General features: G+C 41.3%; 1 protein-coding gene across 5 annotated transcripts in view; it reads right to left on the bottom strand.

Moving 5' to 3' along the window:
- PALD1 (phosphatase domain containing paladin 1) overlaps nucleotides 1–17,769 on the bottom strand; it is a 135,973-nt gene that overhangs the window by 58,774 nt on the left and 59,430 nt on the right. For all 5 annotated transcript variants that reach the window (XR_016280086.1, XM_089510427.1, XM_089510425.1 and 2 more), the window contains 8 exons: nucleotides 12,713–12,907; nucleotides 9,769–9,871; nucleotides 9,122–9,301; nucleotides 7,921–8,085; nucleotides 5,628–5,788; nucleotides 5,158–5,233; nucleotides 2,302–2,453; nucleotides 996–1,098 (listed from right to left, as the gene is read on the bottom strand). Coding sequence is in view for 4 of the 5 variants with exons in the window: in XM_089510425.1 (XP_089366551.1) it covers nucleotides 996–1,098; nucleotides 2,302–2,453; nucleotides 5,158–5,233; nucleotides 5,628–5,788; nucleotides 7,921–8,085; nucleotides 9,122–9,301; nucleotides 9,769–9,871; nucleotides 12,713–12,907 (1,135 nt within the window). In the remaining variant the exon portion in view is untranslated. The remainder of the gene's footprint in view (nucleotides 1–995; nucleotides 1,099–2,301; nucleotides 2,454–5,157; nucleotides 5,234–5,627; nucleotides 5,789–7,920; nucleotides 8,086–9,121; nucleotides 9,302–9,768; nucleotides 9,872–12,712; nucleotides 12,908–17,769) is intronic.

Below are 17,769 nucleotides of genomic sequence, written 5' to 3'. Positions count from 1 at the left end.
AAAGCTGCACATGTCCTAAGAGGCCGGAAGCAGTGTCAAAGCCATGTTCCAGTCCTAAGGAGCACAGCGCAGCTTCTGGCCTGTTAAGAAGTGTGTGTCATTTAAACAGCATACCTCCAAAGTGATCCGAAGCAGCTTTATTTTGGGCTGTCTATTCAGGCTCTTATTCTCTCATGTACTTTTCAACATAGATAATGAAAGATTCTTTTATTCAATGCAGTATATGTCTGTTCTTCAGATGTAGTACCAAGTGGACATGAGAAGAAGTTGGTTTATATCCACAAAACCTCATGTGAAAATAAAAATCAGTTAGTCTTAAAGGTGCTGCCACATTTCTTTCTCTCCCCCCCCCCCTTCCTTTTTTTATGCTGCAAGACACTAACACAGCTACTTTGAAAATTTCTACATGGGGTAATGCTTTAGAAGTGAGGAACCAGTGGCCCTCCAGATGTTGCTGGGCTCCAACTCCCATTTACTACAGCCAGCATAGTTATGGTGGTGACTTGCATGAGCAAGATGATGAATTATGTACTCTGACATCATCCTGAGGAACACAGGTTACCTATCATTGGCCTGTTCCCCATGTCTTGGTCCCTGAAAGTTTAGCTTAGCTAGGCTTGACTAGACATTGTGGAAAGAGTATAATGATTGCTTCTGGATAATAAGTCATTCCTGTTGACATCATAATGGCTACTAGTAGGGGAGAAAGAACTACACACAGAGCCTAAAGCAGGCCTACTCAAAGTGATGGTCCACAGACTGGTGCCAGTCCACAAGCCATAGGCTGCCAGTCCCTAGTGAGTTTCTAAGAAAGAAAGAAAGAAAGAAACTACTGCAGTCAATAGATACAAATATGGTGCCAGTTCTTGACAAACTGGAAAAACATAATTGCCAGTCTCTCACATCAGACAGTCTGAGAAGATAAGTGCAGCAATGAATGAATGTACCTCTGAAATGCTTACTGCTAAAACAATCATCAACATTAATTCACTTACCTCCTCCACTATTTGCTGTCCTTTTGATACTGTGCAAATGAAGTTTTGAATAATTTGAAATCGGTCCCTGGGCAAGAATTTACTGGACTGCAGAAGGCTATGACTGCAAAAGATAAACAGATCTGTATTATCTGAACAGTCCACATTCTCTCACAAACACTCAGATTTACAGAGGTTTCTAATTCAACTCTTTTAAAAATTCACTGGATATTATCTTATGCCCCTAATACCACAGCACAGGTGTGTGTGTGTGAATGTTGTGGCACACAGCATGTGCACACTTGAGACAGCAATCTATCAATTTTTATTTTTGTTTGTTTTATCTGGTTCAAGAACTCTTCTCTATATATCGCTTACAAAAATACTGCTGAAGCAGACAGCCTCTCCCAAGCCAATGAATAACCTGGAGATATCTAGGTAGTCTACATTGTGGAAGAATCTGGGAATCCACAGACTATATAAATGTATATATATATATTGAGATCCTTGTGTAAATAATCCACTCACGTTTATCTGGGCTAATAACCATAAAAGTATGGGGCTTCTCTCCTGCTTTTCCTACAGTTTGTTGCTTAGCTGAGTTGCTTGAATAACCTCAAGTGATTCATTGTCATACCTATGTTACCCAATCCAGGTCTGGCCCTTCAATTAGGTGCAGTGGGGTGCCTAATCTGAGGAAGCAGAGTGGCAGGAGCATCAAAATGCACCATTCCACATGGAAGTGCCCCCAATATCACTGCTTCAGAGAGCTTTGCTGCCTTTTGCTCTCAAAGCAAGACACAGAGGTGGTGGCAGAAGCAGGGGTGATTGGACTAGGAAAGGTTGTTCTTTCATCTCAGGTAATGGGACAGCATGAGCCGTCTCTGCATCAGTCTCAATTATGGCAATGTTCAACACAGATTACAATGAGAGCAAGGATGCAACAGCTGGAATCCTGTTTGCGCCACATGCTAGTAGGGTACAGCAGAGGTGACAAGAGAAGCAGGCAAAATCTGGTGGCTTCAAACATCCTGTTTCACCAATGCCCTCATTTTGTCACAGCTACTATACCCATGGCATTTTCCTCTTCCTCTTACTGCCTACACTTGAGTAGTGCACCCACACAATTCAGGCTAAGGCCTAATCTGAGAAGCATTTTGGTGTACTGGAACTAATCTATGTAGCTTTTTGGTCCCTTGAAGTTATGCAGCTCCTAATAAATGGGACTCTGATCTTTGGATTTAGGCATATCAGAGTCACCAATATCTATTAAATCATAAGATTCATTTTCATTATGTTTTACTTTAGGAGAAAATGGCACACTTACTCTTGCTTTTGCAGACCACCCTTGCGGTGATAAAGTACCAGAGTAGCTAAGATCATGGCTAAGTTGGTCCTTCCAACTCCTGTTTGGCAGCTGAAGAGGAGAGCAGGAGGAGGCCTGCTGGGGTCTTGGAGAAGAAGTAGGTTTGGACTTTCCTATGGAACAAAATTACAGGAAGACATTTCAGCTCCTGTCAATTTGTAACCAAGGAGTAGTGTAACAGAAGCACCTTTCCCACTCTCAGACCTAACAAGCATTTATTGCTGGCTATCTTCTTTTTGTTTGCTCTGCTTTATGCAGGTTTATTGTTCTGTTGCTGGTCTCACACAGTTTAATTCCAAATATACACAAAGGACAAGCTGTTGACACTTCATGCTGGGTTGCAGTTCCTAGCTGAGGCAGTGACCAATTCATCCAAAGACCTACTAATGAATTCACTCTGGGTTTATTTAACCAATGGTTCTCAACCTTTGGCCCTCCAGGTATTTTGGCAGTACTGTCTGGAGCTTCTGAGAGGTGAAGTCCAAAATAGATGGAGGGTCAATGATTGAAGTTCATAAATCTCATCAATCTCTCAGGTAAGAGTAGGAAGCTAGAAAGTTTAAACTCCCTGCATACACTGGAGTGCTTGATGCACAGAATTAATAAGCTGGCAACAGAACATAAACCAAATTCTGATGGGTTTATTTTATTTTATTTATTTTGCTTTTGTTGCTGTATATGTACTTTTGTGTGGTTCAATACCCTGCTGTAATTTTTGTTGTGTGTCTTCAAATCATTTCTACCTTATGGCAACCCTAAGGCAAACCTTATGTTTGCCTGGTAGGATTTGTTCAGTGGGGGGTTATGACTTGCCTAAGGTCACTCACTGTGTTTACACAGCTGATTGGGGATTTGAAACCAGGTCTCCCAAAGTCCTAGTACAACACTCAAACCACACAAGCTCTCCTGAGTGTTATTTATATTGCAGAAAGATGAGTTGCAAATTCTTTAGCAATAAACCCACTTAAAGCAATTCTGCAGATAGATGAGAACACATAATATTGAAAAATGCTTTCCTTCAACTTGGTTTGTTAATTGCCATGTAACAAAATCCTGAAGAAGAAGAAAAAATAGGCAAGACCACACAAAGGCAAACTAAAGAAAATTCCCTTTCATGCAAAAGAAAAATGGTAAAGATGGGCATAAAGGTGAAATAGGAACTGACCCAACATCTAAATCAAAAGTAAGAAACTTGTGGCCCTCCAAGTGCTGCCAACTAAAGCTCTCATCACCCCTTACCAAAGGCCATGCCAACTAGGCCTAATCAAAGCTTTAGTCTAGCAACAGCTGGAGGAAGGTAGGTTCTCAATAAATCATGATTTAAATGTTTCTTTGTTTTAGCCACTTTAGGAATATGTGAATTAAAGAGGGGTGCAGCTGGATGCAGAGTGGGATCCCACTCATCATGCTCCCCCCCTTAGGACAGCGTGTTTTCCCCCAGGGTCTCTCTCCTTTCCCCACTCACATTCCCCTCTCCTACCCTTCCTACACCCAGTCTTTCTTTGGAAGGATGCAAGAACTCCTGCTGTTTATGCTCTAAAGACAGCATGAATTTATTGGAATAGTTTATATCCCATCTTTTAACCCTGCTGTCTCAATGACAGCCATACAAGGGTAAGTGGAACCATCATAAAGCCCTGGCACGTAACTGCTATGCTGCAGAAATGCCTGTGTCACTCCAGTCTTGAACCCATTCTGAACCACTCCAACATACTATGTTTTTTCATGGGCAGAAGGAACTGGAAACATCCAGTGAATCAGGTGTAAGAGGAACACAGAGTTTCAGTGTGTGTGTAGGTTTATTCCTCAAAGTAGTCCAACAAGAAATATTTGTATGACCTTCCTCAGGTACTGTTACAAGAAAAAGGTAAGGATAGTATATGCTCTAATAATTATAAGGAAGGCATAGACTGATCGGGGGGGGAGGGGGAGTATATGTGCATATGCTTCATATTAAACTACATATAAAATTAAACTACATATAAAATACAAAAAGTAAGAAATAATATACAGAGTAATTCAGAAATAATGGTGCAAATATAAATGTGTGTTTATTCAGTTTTGCACAATTATTTCTGAATCACTTTGTATTGAACCAGATAAGATTCAATACATGTAAAATAATTCTGTGTATGTAAAATGATTCTCACAACCCATGTTTATTTTATCCAATCCAAACAAGGCCACACAAATATCTCATGAATAAATCATTCTGGGGTAATCAAAATCTTTTTTTATGTACATACTGAAATTCCGTCTCCCTTTTGTATTTGATGTATTAGAACAAGACCAGCCATTAAGCAAAGGGTGGCTAGCTACATCCAGCAGCAAATTTGGGGCATCATAGGTGCCAATTTCTTGGCCTTTAGTTTAATATTATGGGGTAGCAGAAAGTTGGATACATTCAAGTCCCAACAATCGCAAAATTATTTTAGCTTAAACCAATGAGACTTCAAGAGTGCTCATCTTTTAAATAGATTGAGTACCCATTTTTTTACTGTGTGTATGGGCATTTGATTTTCCTTCCCACCTAGCCCAGCTTCAAAATGTGTTTGAAGAATTCTGCACATGTTCCTAAAACAAATACAGGTACCCAGAAAATGCATGTATTCAGGGACAAACTCCAGAGAGCAAGAAATAGCACACAGTGACAGCAGTAAGAAGGCAAAACAAATGTGTTGCTGGAAAGCAAGCATTTCCACCCCACAGGAATAAATGACACCCTTGGGCAACAAAAGCTTTTCTTGTGCTCCATCTTTCAAATGAGGCCATTAAAACACCAGATTTTAGATTTATAGAGCTGGGAACAACCCTTACCCTGAGGAAACTGAGGAAAGCATCAAGCTGAGCTTCTAAAGGAGCTCCTTCTACAGGTAAAGGCAGCCGATGGTACCTACCAATGAAGAAGGCAACAGGGATGTTACTGAGAGACAGAAATGCCCAGGATCAAAATATTTTATGCAAGGTCCCTAAATTCAAACATCCATAAAATGTTTAATTCATTGTATTGGCATTAACAAACCTCATTCTGCCCTCCTGGCAAAGTCTTCCTCATGTTGCTTGTTCAGTTTTAAGCCTTTGCACAGAACTAGTGTTAATTTCTTAACACTGTACAGTGCCTCGTTGATACAACAGCTTAACCAGTTAAAACATAAAGGTTCATTTTAATCTTTAATGCAATATTAAGTTTAAACAAATATTTGGTATGTGATATAACAAAAAGGCAACACACTGATGTCAGAAGGAATTCTATAATCAGAAGGGATGACTTTCTCACAAAAAGTTACCTGTAAGATGGCAGCAGGAAGACCGGTCTCTTGTATACTTCCTCGGTCACATGGATGTCTTCTTCACAGTGGATACTCACTGAATGTGGCTCATCTTTGAAATGCTCAATATCATTGTAGACGTAATATGTGTTCTCACTGAGCTGGGCAAAGTCATGTATCTTAAACAGATAAATCCAAAAAATCAAACTGATAACAGTACAGTTTTATAAAACACATTTTCACAACTTCCCTAAACACATTTTTCCTCCCTAGAGCTTTAGCCTTTAGTGATGCTTTAACCACCAGAATTTTATATTGTTTTATGTGATGTTTTAATTGTTTTACTGTAATATTTTTTAAAGGGTTTTTATTCGTAAGCCACCTTGGGTCCTTTTCTGAGAGAAAGGAGACATAGAAAATAAATAAATACTATTTCTTCATATTGTTCTAGTAAAGTGTTTTGGCCTACTATTTCCCTTACCATTAAAGCATGCTGGTGGGGCTACTAGAAATTATAAACAAGTGGTAGGATTATTATTATTATTATTATTATTATTATTATTATTATTATTATTATTATTATTATTATAGTGTGGCCTGTAGGCTACATGTGATTCATAGAACCCACTTCTGTGGCCCCAGAAGCCCCCTGCCAGTGCCCCAAAGCCACTCAACCATCATTTTAAAAAAATCAAATTATTTCCAGACACTTTTTCCTCTTAAAACCATACCAAAAAATTCAAAATTTTGCCAAACACCCTCTCCCACTACCACCCCAATACTTACATTTTTGCCACAAGTCCTCTCAAAATGATGACAAAAGTGACAGAAAATCATTTCCAGTCACCATTCTGAGAGGGGCTGCAGATGAAAATAGAGGAATTTTGGCTTGGAGTATGGTTTGCTATGGGATTGGCAGGGAAGAGTCAGCGCCTGGCCTCCTTCCAACTGCCCAGCTCTATTGTAGAGCAAAATATCTGGAAGGACAAAAGTATCACAAACCTAACTGAAGGGCAAATCATTCACTTATCAGTATGATTTATCTACAAGGAGTTCATGGACCGAGGAGAGGTGTGCCTTTCCCCACCACTTTGGGGGGAGGCACTACCTTTCCATTTTGTCCAGGGCCACAGCTAGGCAAAGACTACTGGAGCAAGATAGAATTAGATCATGACTGAGTAGCAACCAAGTTGCCAAGACATTGTACCAGTTACGTCTTCCAGCATCATCTGCAGCTCTCTAAACTGGCCCCTCTATTCCACAGTGCAAAAATCTCAGAGGCACCCAAGCACTTCATAGCTTCCTCACCTGCACATCTATTCCCCATCCATCCAGCTCCTTAACTGAAGCAGATAGCTACTATATAAAGATAAAAGATAAAGGTAGTCCCTTGACATGAATGTCTAGTTGTAACTCACTGTAGGGGCAGTGCTCATCTCTGTTTCTAAGCCGAAGAGCCAGAGCTGTCCGAGGACTGCTCTGGTGGTCATGTGGCCAGCATGAATGCACCAAATGCTGTTACCTTCCCACTGAAGTGGCACCTATTTATCTACTTGAATTTGCACCCCAACATGAAGCATTCAGGCCTCAAACTACCAACCTTCTGATCTTCCAATTGTCAGAATTGGCATCTTAACCACTAAGCCACCGCATCCCCCCACCTACTATATAGTACATTATTAAAAGAGCAAAGAGTTCATACTGGAAAAATGAAGCCACAGCATCTGCAATAAAGCTCATACGCTGAGCTGCTCAGTGTGGCTAAGGTTGTTGAGATGGGTAGTGACTGATAGGGAGTTTGTTTTAGTATATTAGCATATTATTTTAGCATTTTACAGTGTTGTATTTTATCGTCTGTTTTTTATCATATATGTTTGATGTTCTGCCCTTTGGCGGAAAGAGCATCATAAACCATCATCATCATCATCATCTAAATCCTGTTGTTAGTCCTGGCTAGACTACAGTAGAATCAATGAATCAACAGAATTTACCCACATGTTAATTCATCATTCCGCAATTAATCCAGTGGGTCAACTCTAGTTGGAACTTAATAACATTTTTCCAGCAATTATGTCCAAGGAGACTCTGGTGTAACAGAATAGAATCATATAATTGGAAGAGACCACCAGGGCCATCCAGTCCAACCCCCTGTTGTGCAGGAAATCACAATCAAAACATCCCTGACAGATGGCCATCCAGCTTCTGCTTAAAGACCTCCAAGGAAGGAGACTCCACTACACTCCGGTTGATATAAATAGAAAAGGCTACTTTAACTACAGCTCAGAGACCTCCTTATACCATTCAGAATCACCTCTTTTCGAATAGAAAGCTCCAGGTTCTCTACTTTGACACCTCTCTGCAGGCTATGTAGATTTTCATGCAGGTTCTCTTTTCCTCTAGGGGTGTAGGGCATAAAGTCATTGTCCAAAGGCAGAAAAAGCACAGGCTCCTCACGAACACAGAACATAATGCATTCCTGTTGAGACAGAGAGAAACATGGTGGCTTTGGCAGCTTTGCCAAAAGGAAACTAAGCTGCAGACAGATGCTGGATAATAACCCATTTGTATACAGCCAATTTATCCTTGTCTGGTCACTTGCACATTTTCCCCACACTGCTCTAGTGAATGGTTATTTACAACCCCAGACTATATTTCATCCTTCATATAAAAAAGCTCAGAGCAAAAGGTCCAGAAAAGGTTCCAGTCCCTGACCTAGAACAATGCAGCAACTGCTGAACTTGCCTTGAATATGGCAAAAGTCAACTATGAAATATACCAGTAGACCTCTGGTAATTCTCTAGCCTACCTGGAAGGAATTCTATCTGTTGCTTTGAATTCCCCTGATCAGTGATACTCAAAGTGGCCCATGAACCAGTGCCAGTCCACAAGCTCTTGGCTGCTGGTCTCTGGTGACTTTCCAGGAAAAGACAGAACCAAATGTATCAAACACGTGGCAAAAATATGTTGGCTGTCCTTGGCACATTGGGGGTAAAAACTGATTGCCATTATCAGATAGCTTGGAAAGCCCTGTCTTAGATACAAATATCAGTATACAAAGGGATCTTGCAGCACCTTTGAGACTGAGAGAAAGAAGTTGTACAAAAACTATTGAAGACTTAGGCTCTATCTGCATTGCAGAAATAATTCAGTTTGACATTGCTTTAACTGCCATGGCTCAATGCTATAGACTCTGGGAATTGTAGTTTTGTGTGACATTTATCCTTCTCTGTCTGACAGCTCTGGTGCCATAACAAACTACAATTTCTAGAATTCCACAGCACTGAGTCATGGCAGTTAAACGTGGTGTCAAACTGGATTATTTCTGCAGCACAGATGCTGCCTTAGCCTACTTCCTCAGATACAAATAAATACTAAGGAGAATTACCTAAATAAAACCAGTTTCCTTTCCTCACAAATATCCCACTAAAGATCCCTCTTGTGACACTGATCCTCACTCACAATCTGGGTTATATACCTCAAAGTTGTATATGAGATTTCACTCATTTACAGACCTTATGACCCTCATTCTGGAGTTTCTGCAGAATCTGTTTGAATCCACCCAAGCTGGGCTGTCCCATGCCAAACACGGAATATCCCCCTTTGGCCTGTCGAAAGTTTGGTGCACCACAGCTGCTGGCAGTGTTCAAGACGTCTAATTTGCTGTATACATCACGGACCATAAAATATTTCCCCTGGTGAAAAAAAGCAGGGTTGGGGCAGGACAAATAAAAATGACAGCATATTATGTCATTGTACAAAAAGAAGGTTGGGGAAAAGCCCAGCAATCAAGTTCTTCACACAGTGGGGAAAAGAGCTGTTGGATTTATTATCACAAGATGTGGGGAGGGACACTAGCTTAGATGGCTCTGAAAGGGGATTACATTCACAGAGGAGAGCCCCATCAAGAACTGTTATCTATCATAGCTAAATAAAACGGAGGCTTTGCATTCAGGGACAGTATGCAACTGAATACTAATTTCTGGACAGGGGAAATAGAGGAGCTACCCCCATGCTTTGCTCTTCCCAGAGGCTTTAGGTTGGCCACCCAAAAGTCCAGAAGCCTGGACTTTTGATCTCTGGCAAAGCTCTTTTTAGACTCATATTCATCAGCCTCTACAAAACATCACTGTAAGGCCTATACCAGACCCGTTGTGCTCACCTGTACAAGATAGTGCTCTGGAGTGGACTCTGTAATGCGCCCAACAGTATAGCCAGCTTTCGAGAGGTCATCATGAATCTGAAACTCCTCTCTGCAGTTGTACCTGTAAGAACCACATGGGAGAATTAATGGTGAGATTTTCCATAATTAAATAGTTTAAATTATGACAGCTTCACAGTATTCCATGTACTTATTTCTAGTTGCATGTTGACCACCTATCGTCCCCCATTCCCCCAGGTTGCTAACACTGTAACAAACAAAAGGACAAAAGGGAATTGGGGGAGGAGGGGACACAAGCTATGGTCATGTTGTGTACCACTTCCAGCTGTTACACCTGACTTACTGATATAAACTATGTGATACAAAGTATCTGTAGTTATACTATTTCAAATTAAAAATGTGAAGGTATTTCTATCAGGTGCAATTCTCCCAAAATCCAAAATGCTACAATACCTGAAATTCTGTATATCAACTAGCAATATCAATTGCTAGTGCAATTACCTTTTACGATATTTCTCCCTTTTGTAATGTAATACCAACTAGTAATATGTAGGCCAGCCTGAGGAGATGATCATTAAAAACCATTAGCTGAATTGGGAATAAAGAGAAAAAGGATGGAATATTTAATCAACTTCCACAGAAAAATCAGAATGAAAGGCACTCCACTCTCCTTCAAAAAACTGAAACTTTTCTTTAAAAGCTCAAGTAATTCCTTCCTTGGTTTTAATCGGCATGTTCAACAGGCCAAGAAGAAGTACTTCTAAGTAAGTTTGATCTTGGGCTATGGTTAATCTTTCACTGATATGTGAGCAAGAAATAGTAGACATCCACAGATTCTATACTCTTTAAACTCTCATCCCTTAGAGCAGATGGGTACACTCTGTATTATCAACAAAGCCAAATGCAGTCGTGTAGCCAGTGACACACTGGAGCCCAATAAACACTTCTCTTATTTTACTCTGTCTGCCTAGAGTTAATTAACACTCTGATATTGTTGTTATTGTTGTGTGCTTCTAAGTCACTTCTGACCTATGCTGACTTTAAGGTGAATCCATCATAGGTTTTCTCAGCAAGATTTGTTCAGTGAGGTTTGTCATTGCCCTCCTCTGAGGCTGAGAGAGTCTGACTTGCCTAAAGTCACTCAGTGAGTTTTCAGGGCCAGGCAGAGATTCATACCCTTGCTTAGTGCAGTCCTAGTCCAATACTCAAAGTACACTCAAAGTGGTGCACTGGTCCTTTACAAGGCACCATATCTGGTCAATTGGTGGCTTGATTTGGTGCATTTCAAGTAGCAAGCACATATTTTTGGAGCACTGTTTGGCTGTATTGTATTACAACTTCTATTTTATTTATTTAAATATTTCTATCCCACCCTACATTCAAAGATCTCATGACAGCTTAAAAATTAAATCAATTTAAACAATAAATAATTACAACAGTTTAAAAAGAATAAAAAATATATTAAATAATTTCTCAGTTAGAAACATACAATTTAAAATGAAAAAGCCAAGTTTTTAACCAAAAATGATCCCAACGTTGACACCAATCAGGCCTCCAGAGGGAGGGTGTTCCACAACTGGGGTGCCACTGGCCTTTCCCATGTCCTTCCATAATGAAATTTCCCTAGTGGTGGTGGTGGTGGGACATGGAGGAAGAACCCTCCAATAGGTCTCAATTCTCTAGCAGGCGCAGAGTGAGGGGCGAGAGAAATGCTCCATCAAATATCGAAGTTCCAAGCAATTTAAGGCTTTATATGTTATCACCAGCCCGGTACAGACCGCCCAAAAAGGGCGGTCTCCTGGCACCTGGTTTTGCTCTGTGGGGAAGCCGCAGCCTCCAGACCGCAGGACTTCCCCGCAGAGCAAAAAGAACCCGCAAAAATGGCGCACTCATGATGTCATAATGGCACCATGACGTGCAGACGCTAGGCATCCTGCACATAACAATGGCGGCGCCCATCTGTACAGGGCGCCACCATTGTTACACCCTCGTCACGTGCTAGGGTTGAGGCACGTGTGGGCAGAGCGCCCTCGGCCAACCCCTAGCACGTGACGAGGGTGCCCAATAGGCCTGTCTGTACCAGGCCACCAACACCTTGAATTCAGAACAGAAATGTATGGGCAGGCAGTGCAATTCCTTCAGAATTTGTGTTAAACGGTGTCTGAATGGAATTCCAGCGAGCAGTCTAGCTAGCGCATTTTACACCAGCTGCAGTTTCTGAGTCATCTTCAAAGGCAGCCCCACATAGAGTATATTGCAGTCCATCTTATCGGGATTTAGCGTCAGTTTGTCCATCCTTCATTTAGCCCATTACAGCCTTCAGGCATTGGTCCAACATCTTCACAGCCCCAGATGATTCAGATGCCAAGGAGAAGTAGAGCTGAGTGTCATCAGCATACTGATGTTACCCTACTCCCAAGCTCCAGCTGACCTGTCCCAGAGGCCTCATATAGATGTTGAACAACATGAGAGGCAAGATTGAACTCTGTGGCACCCCACAATACAATGGCCACAGGGATGAGTAGGAGTCCCCCAGTGCCACTCTCCAAAACCAGCTTTTCATATAGGAACTGAGCCACTCTAAAACAGTGTCTCCTACTCCCATCCACCAGAGCCAGTCCAGTATCAATGGTATCAGATGCCACTGATCCAGAGGGATAGTACTCCTCATCTTTCACTCTGAGTAGTTAGAGCAACTAAGGCTATCTCCATACCGTACCCTGGCCTGAAACTAGCAATATATTCACCATCAACTTCTATGCCCTCCACCCAGCATGACCACTGCTGTGTTGGCTGGGGAAAATGGAAGTTCCTGACCAATACACCTGAAGGACACCAGTGAGAAAAGAGGCTTTTAGAATATGGAGGAAAGATAAGAGGTGAAGATAGCTGTGGGAAAGAGTTTCAGGGATGTACAGAAGCATCACAGGCATGGATAACTCACGTAATGACTACAGGTGCCACTTTATTGGTAATAATAGACTTGGCTTTGTTGTTGTGAAGGCCAACCGTCTGGAAGGAGTGGATGCTGAGAGAATTGTGGTCATCCATGGTTCCGTTGCCGTGAATGTTCTCAAATGTTGCTGTTGCCACTGTCTGCTGAGCTGTGCTGGCAGTTGTACCCATAATCCACATGCAACTGTATAAACACAACCATCCAAATGTAAGGAAAAGACGTAAAGCAAAAACAAAGCTGTTTTATGTAAACATTATAAAAAGGTGATTACTGCAGCAACAACAATAGCAGCAATATATCCAGGAAAAAGAACTTGCATTTGGTACAAGTGTGCATTATTCTTTAGAAAAGTATGGCAACAGTGGGGACTTATCAAATGTTTATCACTGAGAAATTAAGCAATGGCTGACAAACTTCCTGAGAAGGCAGCTTGCCTACCTACACAGATCAAACTCCAGAAACACATTTGCCAGACTGACCCAGGCAGTGCTCCAGGGAAAAGAGAGTGCATACATCGTAGAACAACCCCCCAAAATAATCTGTAACATTACTAGTGTTCTATGGCAGATGTGCAAGGGTTCCTACTGTGGTCCTTGGTGCTGAAAGGGGTCCTTGATGTCAGTTAAATTAGCCATTGGTTAACACTACTATTTATGAAGTATATTGTTGTGTTCACAACTGAATTTTAATGAATGACTAGAATTAGAGGAGTACTGGGCAGATTAGAAGAGCTGAATATATCCAGGGAAGGAGCTGGATACGCTTCCACTGTTCATTACACAATAAAAGGTTAGCCAGGGAGCAGAGGTTAAGGCAGCTAACAGCAAGTGGCTGTGTGTATGAATGTATGTGTGTGTGTTATATTCCAGCATGAAAGCAGCCAGTACACTGAAAAACTTCTTATGCACAGGTAAATTCACTGCCATTCACTGTGTTCCAGTGAGGTGTATTATATCTATTCAAACAAGCTGCTTTACAGGAGCCTTGCACAACACAGGTTACCACGGTCCATCCATACAAGGTCCTATGATAGCTGTGATTCCAGGTCAGAATCAACAGTAAGCTCTCAAAATAGGGCAGAATGATTTGCAGTGTCATAAAGTGGCAGTAAACTGTTTATTTAATTTTTATTCTTAGTTTATCACACCTAAGGAAAGATGATGTGGGATTTCCTGACTCAGGTCTCAATGTAACATGGGCCCCATATAGACTGCCAAAATAAAGCTGTTTCAGGTCACTTTGTAGGTATGCTGTTTAAATGATACATGTGTCCTAAGAGTCCAGAAGATGCGCCAAAGTTGTGCTCCAGTCCTTAGGACTAGATCGTGGCTTTGGCACAGCTTCCGGACTCTTAGGACACATGTAACATTTAAACAGCATACCTCCAAAGTGACTCGAAGCAGCTTTATTTTGGCCTGTCTGTATGGGGCCTTGGCCACTCTTGTGTACTATGCATCTCTCCATTCACCATTCTACCTCAAACAGATAAATGCTTGGGCCTGCTGTTTCCTCAGAATAGATGAAAGCCAACATGGTATGATTTTTCAAAAGGTGATGAGTCTCACATTTGCCTGGAAAAATCACCTCCTCCACCCTAAAAGCTTTTCTAGCAGATATGCATAGAAAACCATGTATGATCCATTGTTTTATCTTCATCTGAACAATTCTCAAGGCCAGTCCTATGTTTAAAGGGCAGGCAGCGTAACAAACAATTGTATTTCACAATGAGGGCAACAATGAGGACACACAGGCATTGGTACTCAGGTGTTCACAGACACTGAACTTGCCGCATGACTTCAGCCTAAAGCTGCAAACCACAAACTGGCTACTGTGGCTATTTCCCAAAAAAAATAAACCACTTGTTTAGACTGCCTCTGATGAAGTAGATCCTTGCCTGAGAAAGTATATATAGTTATCAATTTGTTAGATTTCTAAATGCTGTGAGACTGGGCTTTTTGTCTGTTGTTGCTGCAACAGAATACCCCTGCAGAATCTCAGCAGACTAAGAATGTTATTCTCCCCCCGCCCCACAACAACAAAAGGGGGAAGGAGAAACTCTCCACCAGGGATCCATTTTTAGACTCATTCTAGTGAGAGTTTCAATATACTGAAAATGTCCCTTAAAAATTGGGTGAAAAAGAAGAGTCAATTGCCATCTGCAGCTCTCAAGAAATTTTATTCTTAATAAACCACCACTTAGTAAGTCACCATGACTTAGGGCTGACTCGAAGGCAGTTATCGACAACAAACCAGCAGAGGGCACAGCAGAGAAAGTAGAGAAGCTGAAAACAAAATGTGCATTCCCACCAATAATACTCTTGCAAATCAAACAGTGTGCAAACAAAAGATGAAATATCATAATACTGATCGCTGCAGGGAAACTTTGATATCCAGAGTTTTGTTTTCAAGCATACTTCATAAACATTCCACCATCAGAGTATTTTACCACCAGAGTTCCTTTTTTCAGCAGTTATTTTATACTGAACCTTCATTTTACAGGCTACATAACCTCTAACCTGGCACACCTGATAAAAACCAGGACATGATAGGTCTATTAAGTCTTCGGAAGAATCCATATGTTACTTATCGGGGGGGGGGGGGGTTCAGCCTCTGTTTGTATAGCTGGCAGAGACTCAGTTGCCAACTACTCTGTCAGAGCTTGCAAGTAACATTCAATGGAAAAAGCTATTAAAAATCTGCACCAGTAACGATAGCAACTTATTTTTTTGGACTTTGTAGCAAGTTAGACAATGAATTAGTTTTCCAAGTTCTGTGCTTTGCAATGAATAATACTTCCATAGGAATGTGCACTAAAATTCTGGGGAAAGCAACCATTTTAAAACTACATCTTGCTTGCTCAAATGACCCCACTTCTCTCTTCTTTCAGACTACAGAACAGCAAAAGTCCATAGCTCCAATATGACCTAGTGGGGTTCCCAATCTGTTCCTTAGAGCTTCTCTGGTTCACCTCACCTCTGAAGAATCTCGCCTCAAAAGGAAGAAAGAGCAGAGAGCTACTGAGATGTGGCCTGACAGTTGAGTTGCTTCTCCCTTTGTTTTTCCTGCACAGAAAAAGCAAAGCCAGGAACACTCAGCCAGAGCCTCAGGACTCAGCTGGCTCCCAAACATTCAGCTGAGTGCATTTAGCTTCCTCCCCACTTTGTCTGCAGAGGAAACATAAGATGGGAGTGAAGCTCAGTGCACACTGCGGGCATTTTAAGAGATAGCTGAGTCTCTCAGCCTTGAGGTTCCACCAACTCCCAAAGTGCTATCTGTGTATGAGTCTGCCTTGCCTTCTTCACACTGAGAAGGGGGGAAACAATTAGGTGTCCAGATGGTGCTTTGGCTGGGAACCCAAGGATATCACCTTATAAGGTCATACCCTATGATATAATCTGGCCTGAGCAGTGTTGCCAACAAGCCTTGAAGATATATCCCCGGAATGTTTTACCAAAGTCATTGGAATTCCCCAATATTTATTATTACCGTCCAATTAAAAAGATTGTATGTACAGCGCTGTATAAATTTACAGCGCTTTATAAATAAAGGTTAATAATAATAATAATTCAGTCAAATTCCCCGGATTCTGTGGAATTCCCTGGAAGTCGGCAACGGACCTGAGGTAGGTATGTTTGGGGAAATCCAGCCCTTGCCTCAAAACAATTTCCCAACCTTGTTATACAATGTATAGAGAGAGAGAGAGAAAGGAGGGGATGAAGTCTGAGGATTTATATGGGAATAAGCACTGTGTTGTGTTCCATCAAGTCATTTCTGACTTATGGTGATCCTAAGACAAATTCAGCATGGGGGGTTTCTTGGCGAGATTTGTTCAGAGGAGGTTTGCCATTGCCTCTCTATGAGGCTGAGAGCATGTGACTTCTAGAAAACAAAACAATCAATTTTCCCTTTATGAACAAACCACAGAACTAGTTGTGTACTTTCATCTCTAAATTCTCTGTGTTCAGTACAAGACAAGACCTTAAATACATCAGTTAAAACAAGCTGGCTTCGTCTCTATCAATAGAATTCTTTTGATTATTCCTTTCCTGTCCTCACCAATCATTCTTCAAAAGATTCAGAGTGGGTGACAATCTATTCTGTACACACCTTGCCTGTTATTTCCCACGCAAGAAAGACATGCCAAAAAAAAAAGCCATGACAGATGGATTCAGGCTGTGACTTTCCAAATGATAGCATACATGTGACCAATCAATAAAATTGGCCCTTCATAGCATCCTAACAACAGGCAAAGATAACTATACTGCTTGCCACAGATTTCTGAACAGGTGGAGGCGTGTGGGTATCATTTTTCCACCCCTTTTAGCAGAATGGTACAGGCTTATATTATCAAATGGTTACATGAACATTGCAATTAAGTTGAGTTACCACTTTGTAAATGCTTTCATCTAATGACAAGAGTTAATCTTTCCATCACTGGCATAACTGGGGAGGATGTGTTTGACAAAGAGCAGAAAATGTAGATTGGTCTAGAATTTGTCACCATGAGACCAGTACCCCAACTTTAGGAATAAAAAGAACAGACTGACTGTTCCTACAAGCCAGGAATTATCCTGGTAACATCAGGAAAAATATGAACACACACACACTCCTTTAGACTATCCTGGCAAGACTAGAATGGGAGTGGAAACGGGCACACAATGAAAGGCATTCCTGCTAAAGAGGCTGGCCAAACATTTTTGCCTCAGTGCCTACTTTTAAGTGAAGTTTTAACCACTTTATTTTGATCCATTTTTTTTAATTCCCAGAATTGGTGACAAGTGTGTGAAAGAAACATTTCCTTGCAGCTCTCTTAGTTCCCAAGAACATGCTCAAAGTGACAGCTTCCGGCTGCTTGAAGCAGCTGGCTGCTTTCTAAGCATCAGAGACTGATGTTTGCAGCTGCAACTCCTGAAACACTATCACATGGAATTGTTAACAGTAGGAAATCTCCCTGCTTCCATCCTGTTGTGCTAGCCTTTTTAACCTCATCCAGCTAAGAAACAATCACCTGGTACAAACCAGATTTTCCCACATGTTCTCTATCC

The sequence above is a fragment of the Sceloporus occidentalis genome, unplaced genomic scaffold, assembly GCF_023333645.1.
Source record: "Sceloporus occidentalis isolate IW3139 unplaced genomic scaffold, rSceOcc1.0.p SCAF_2, whole genome shotgun sequence".
In the NCBI taxonomy this organism is placed as follows: Eukaryota; Metazoa; Chordata; class Lepidosauria; order Squamata; family Phrynosomatidae; genus Sceloporus; species Sceloporus occidentalis.
The sequence above is the reverse complement of the archived record's forward strand: the minus strand, read 5'-3'. Positions and strand labels throughout refer to the sequence as shown.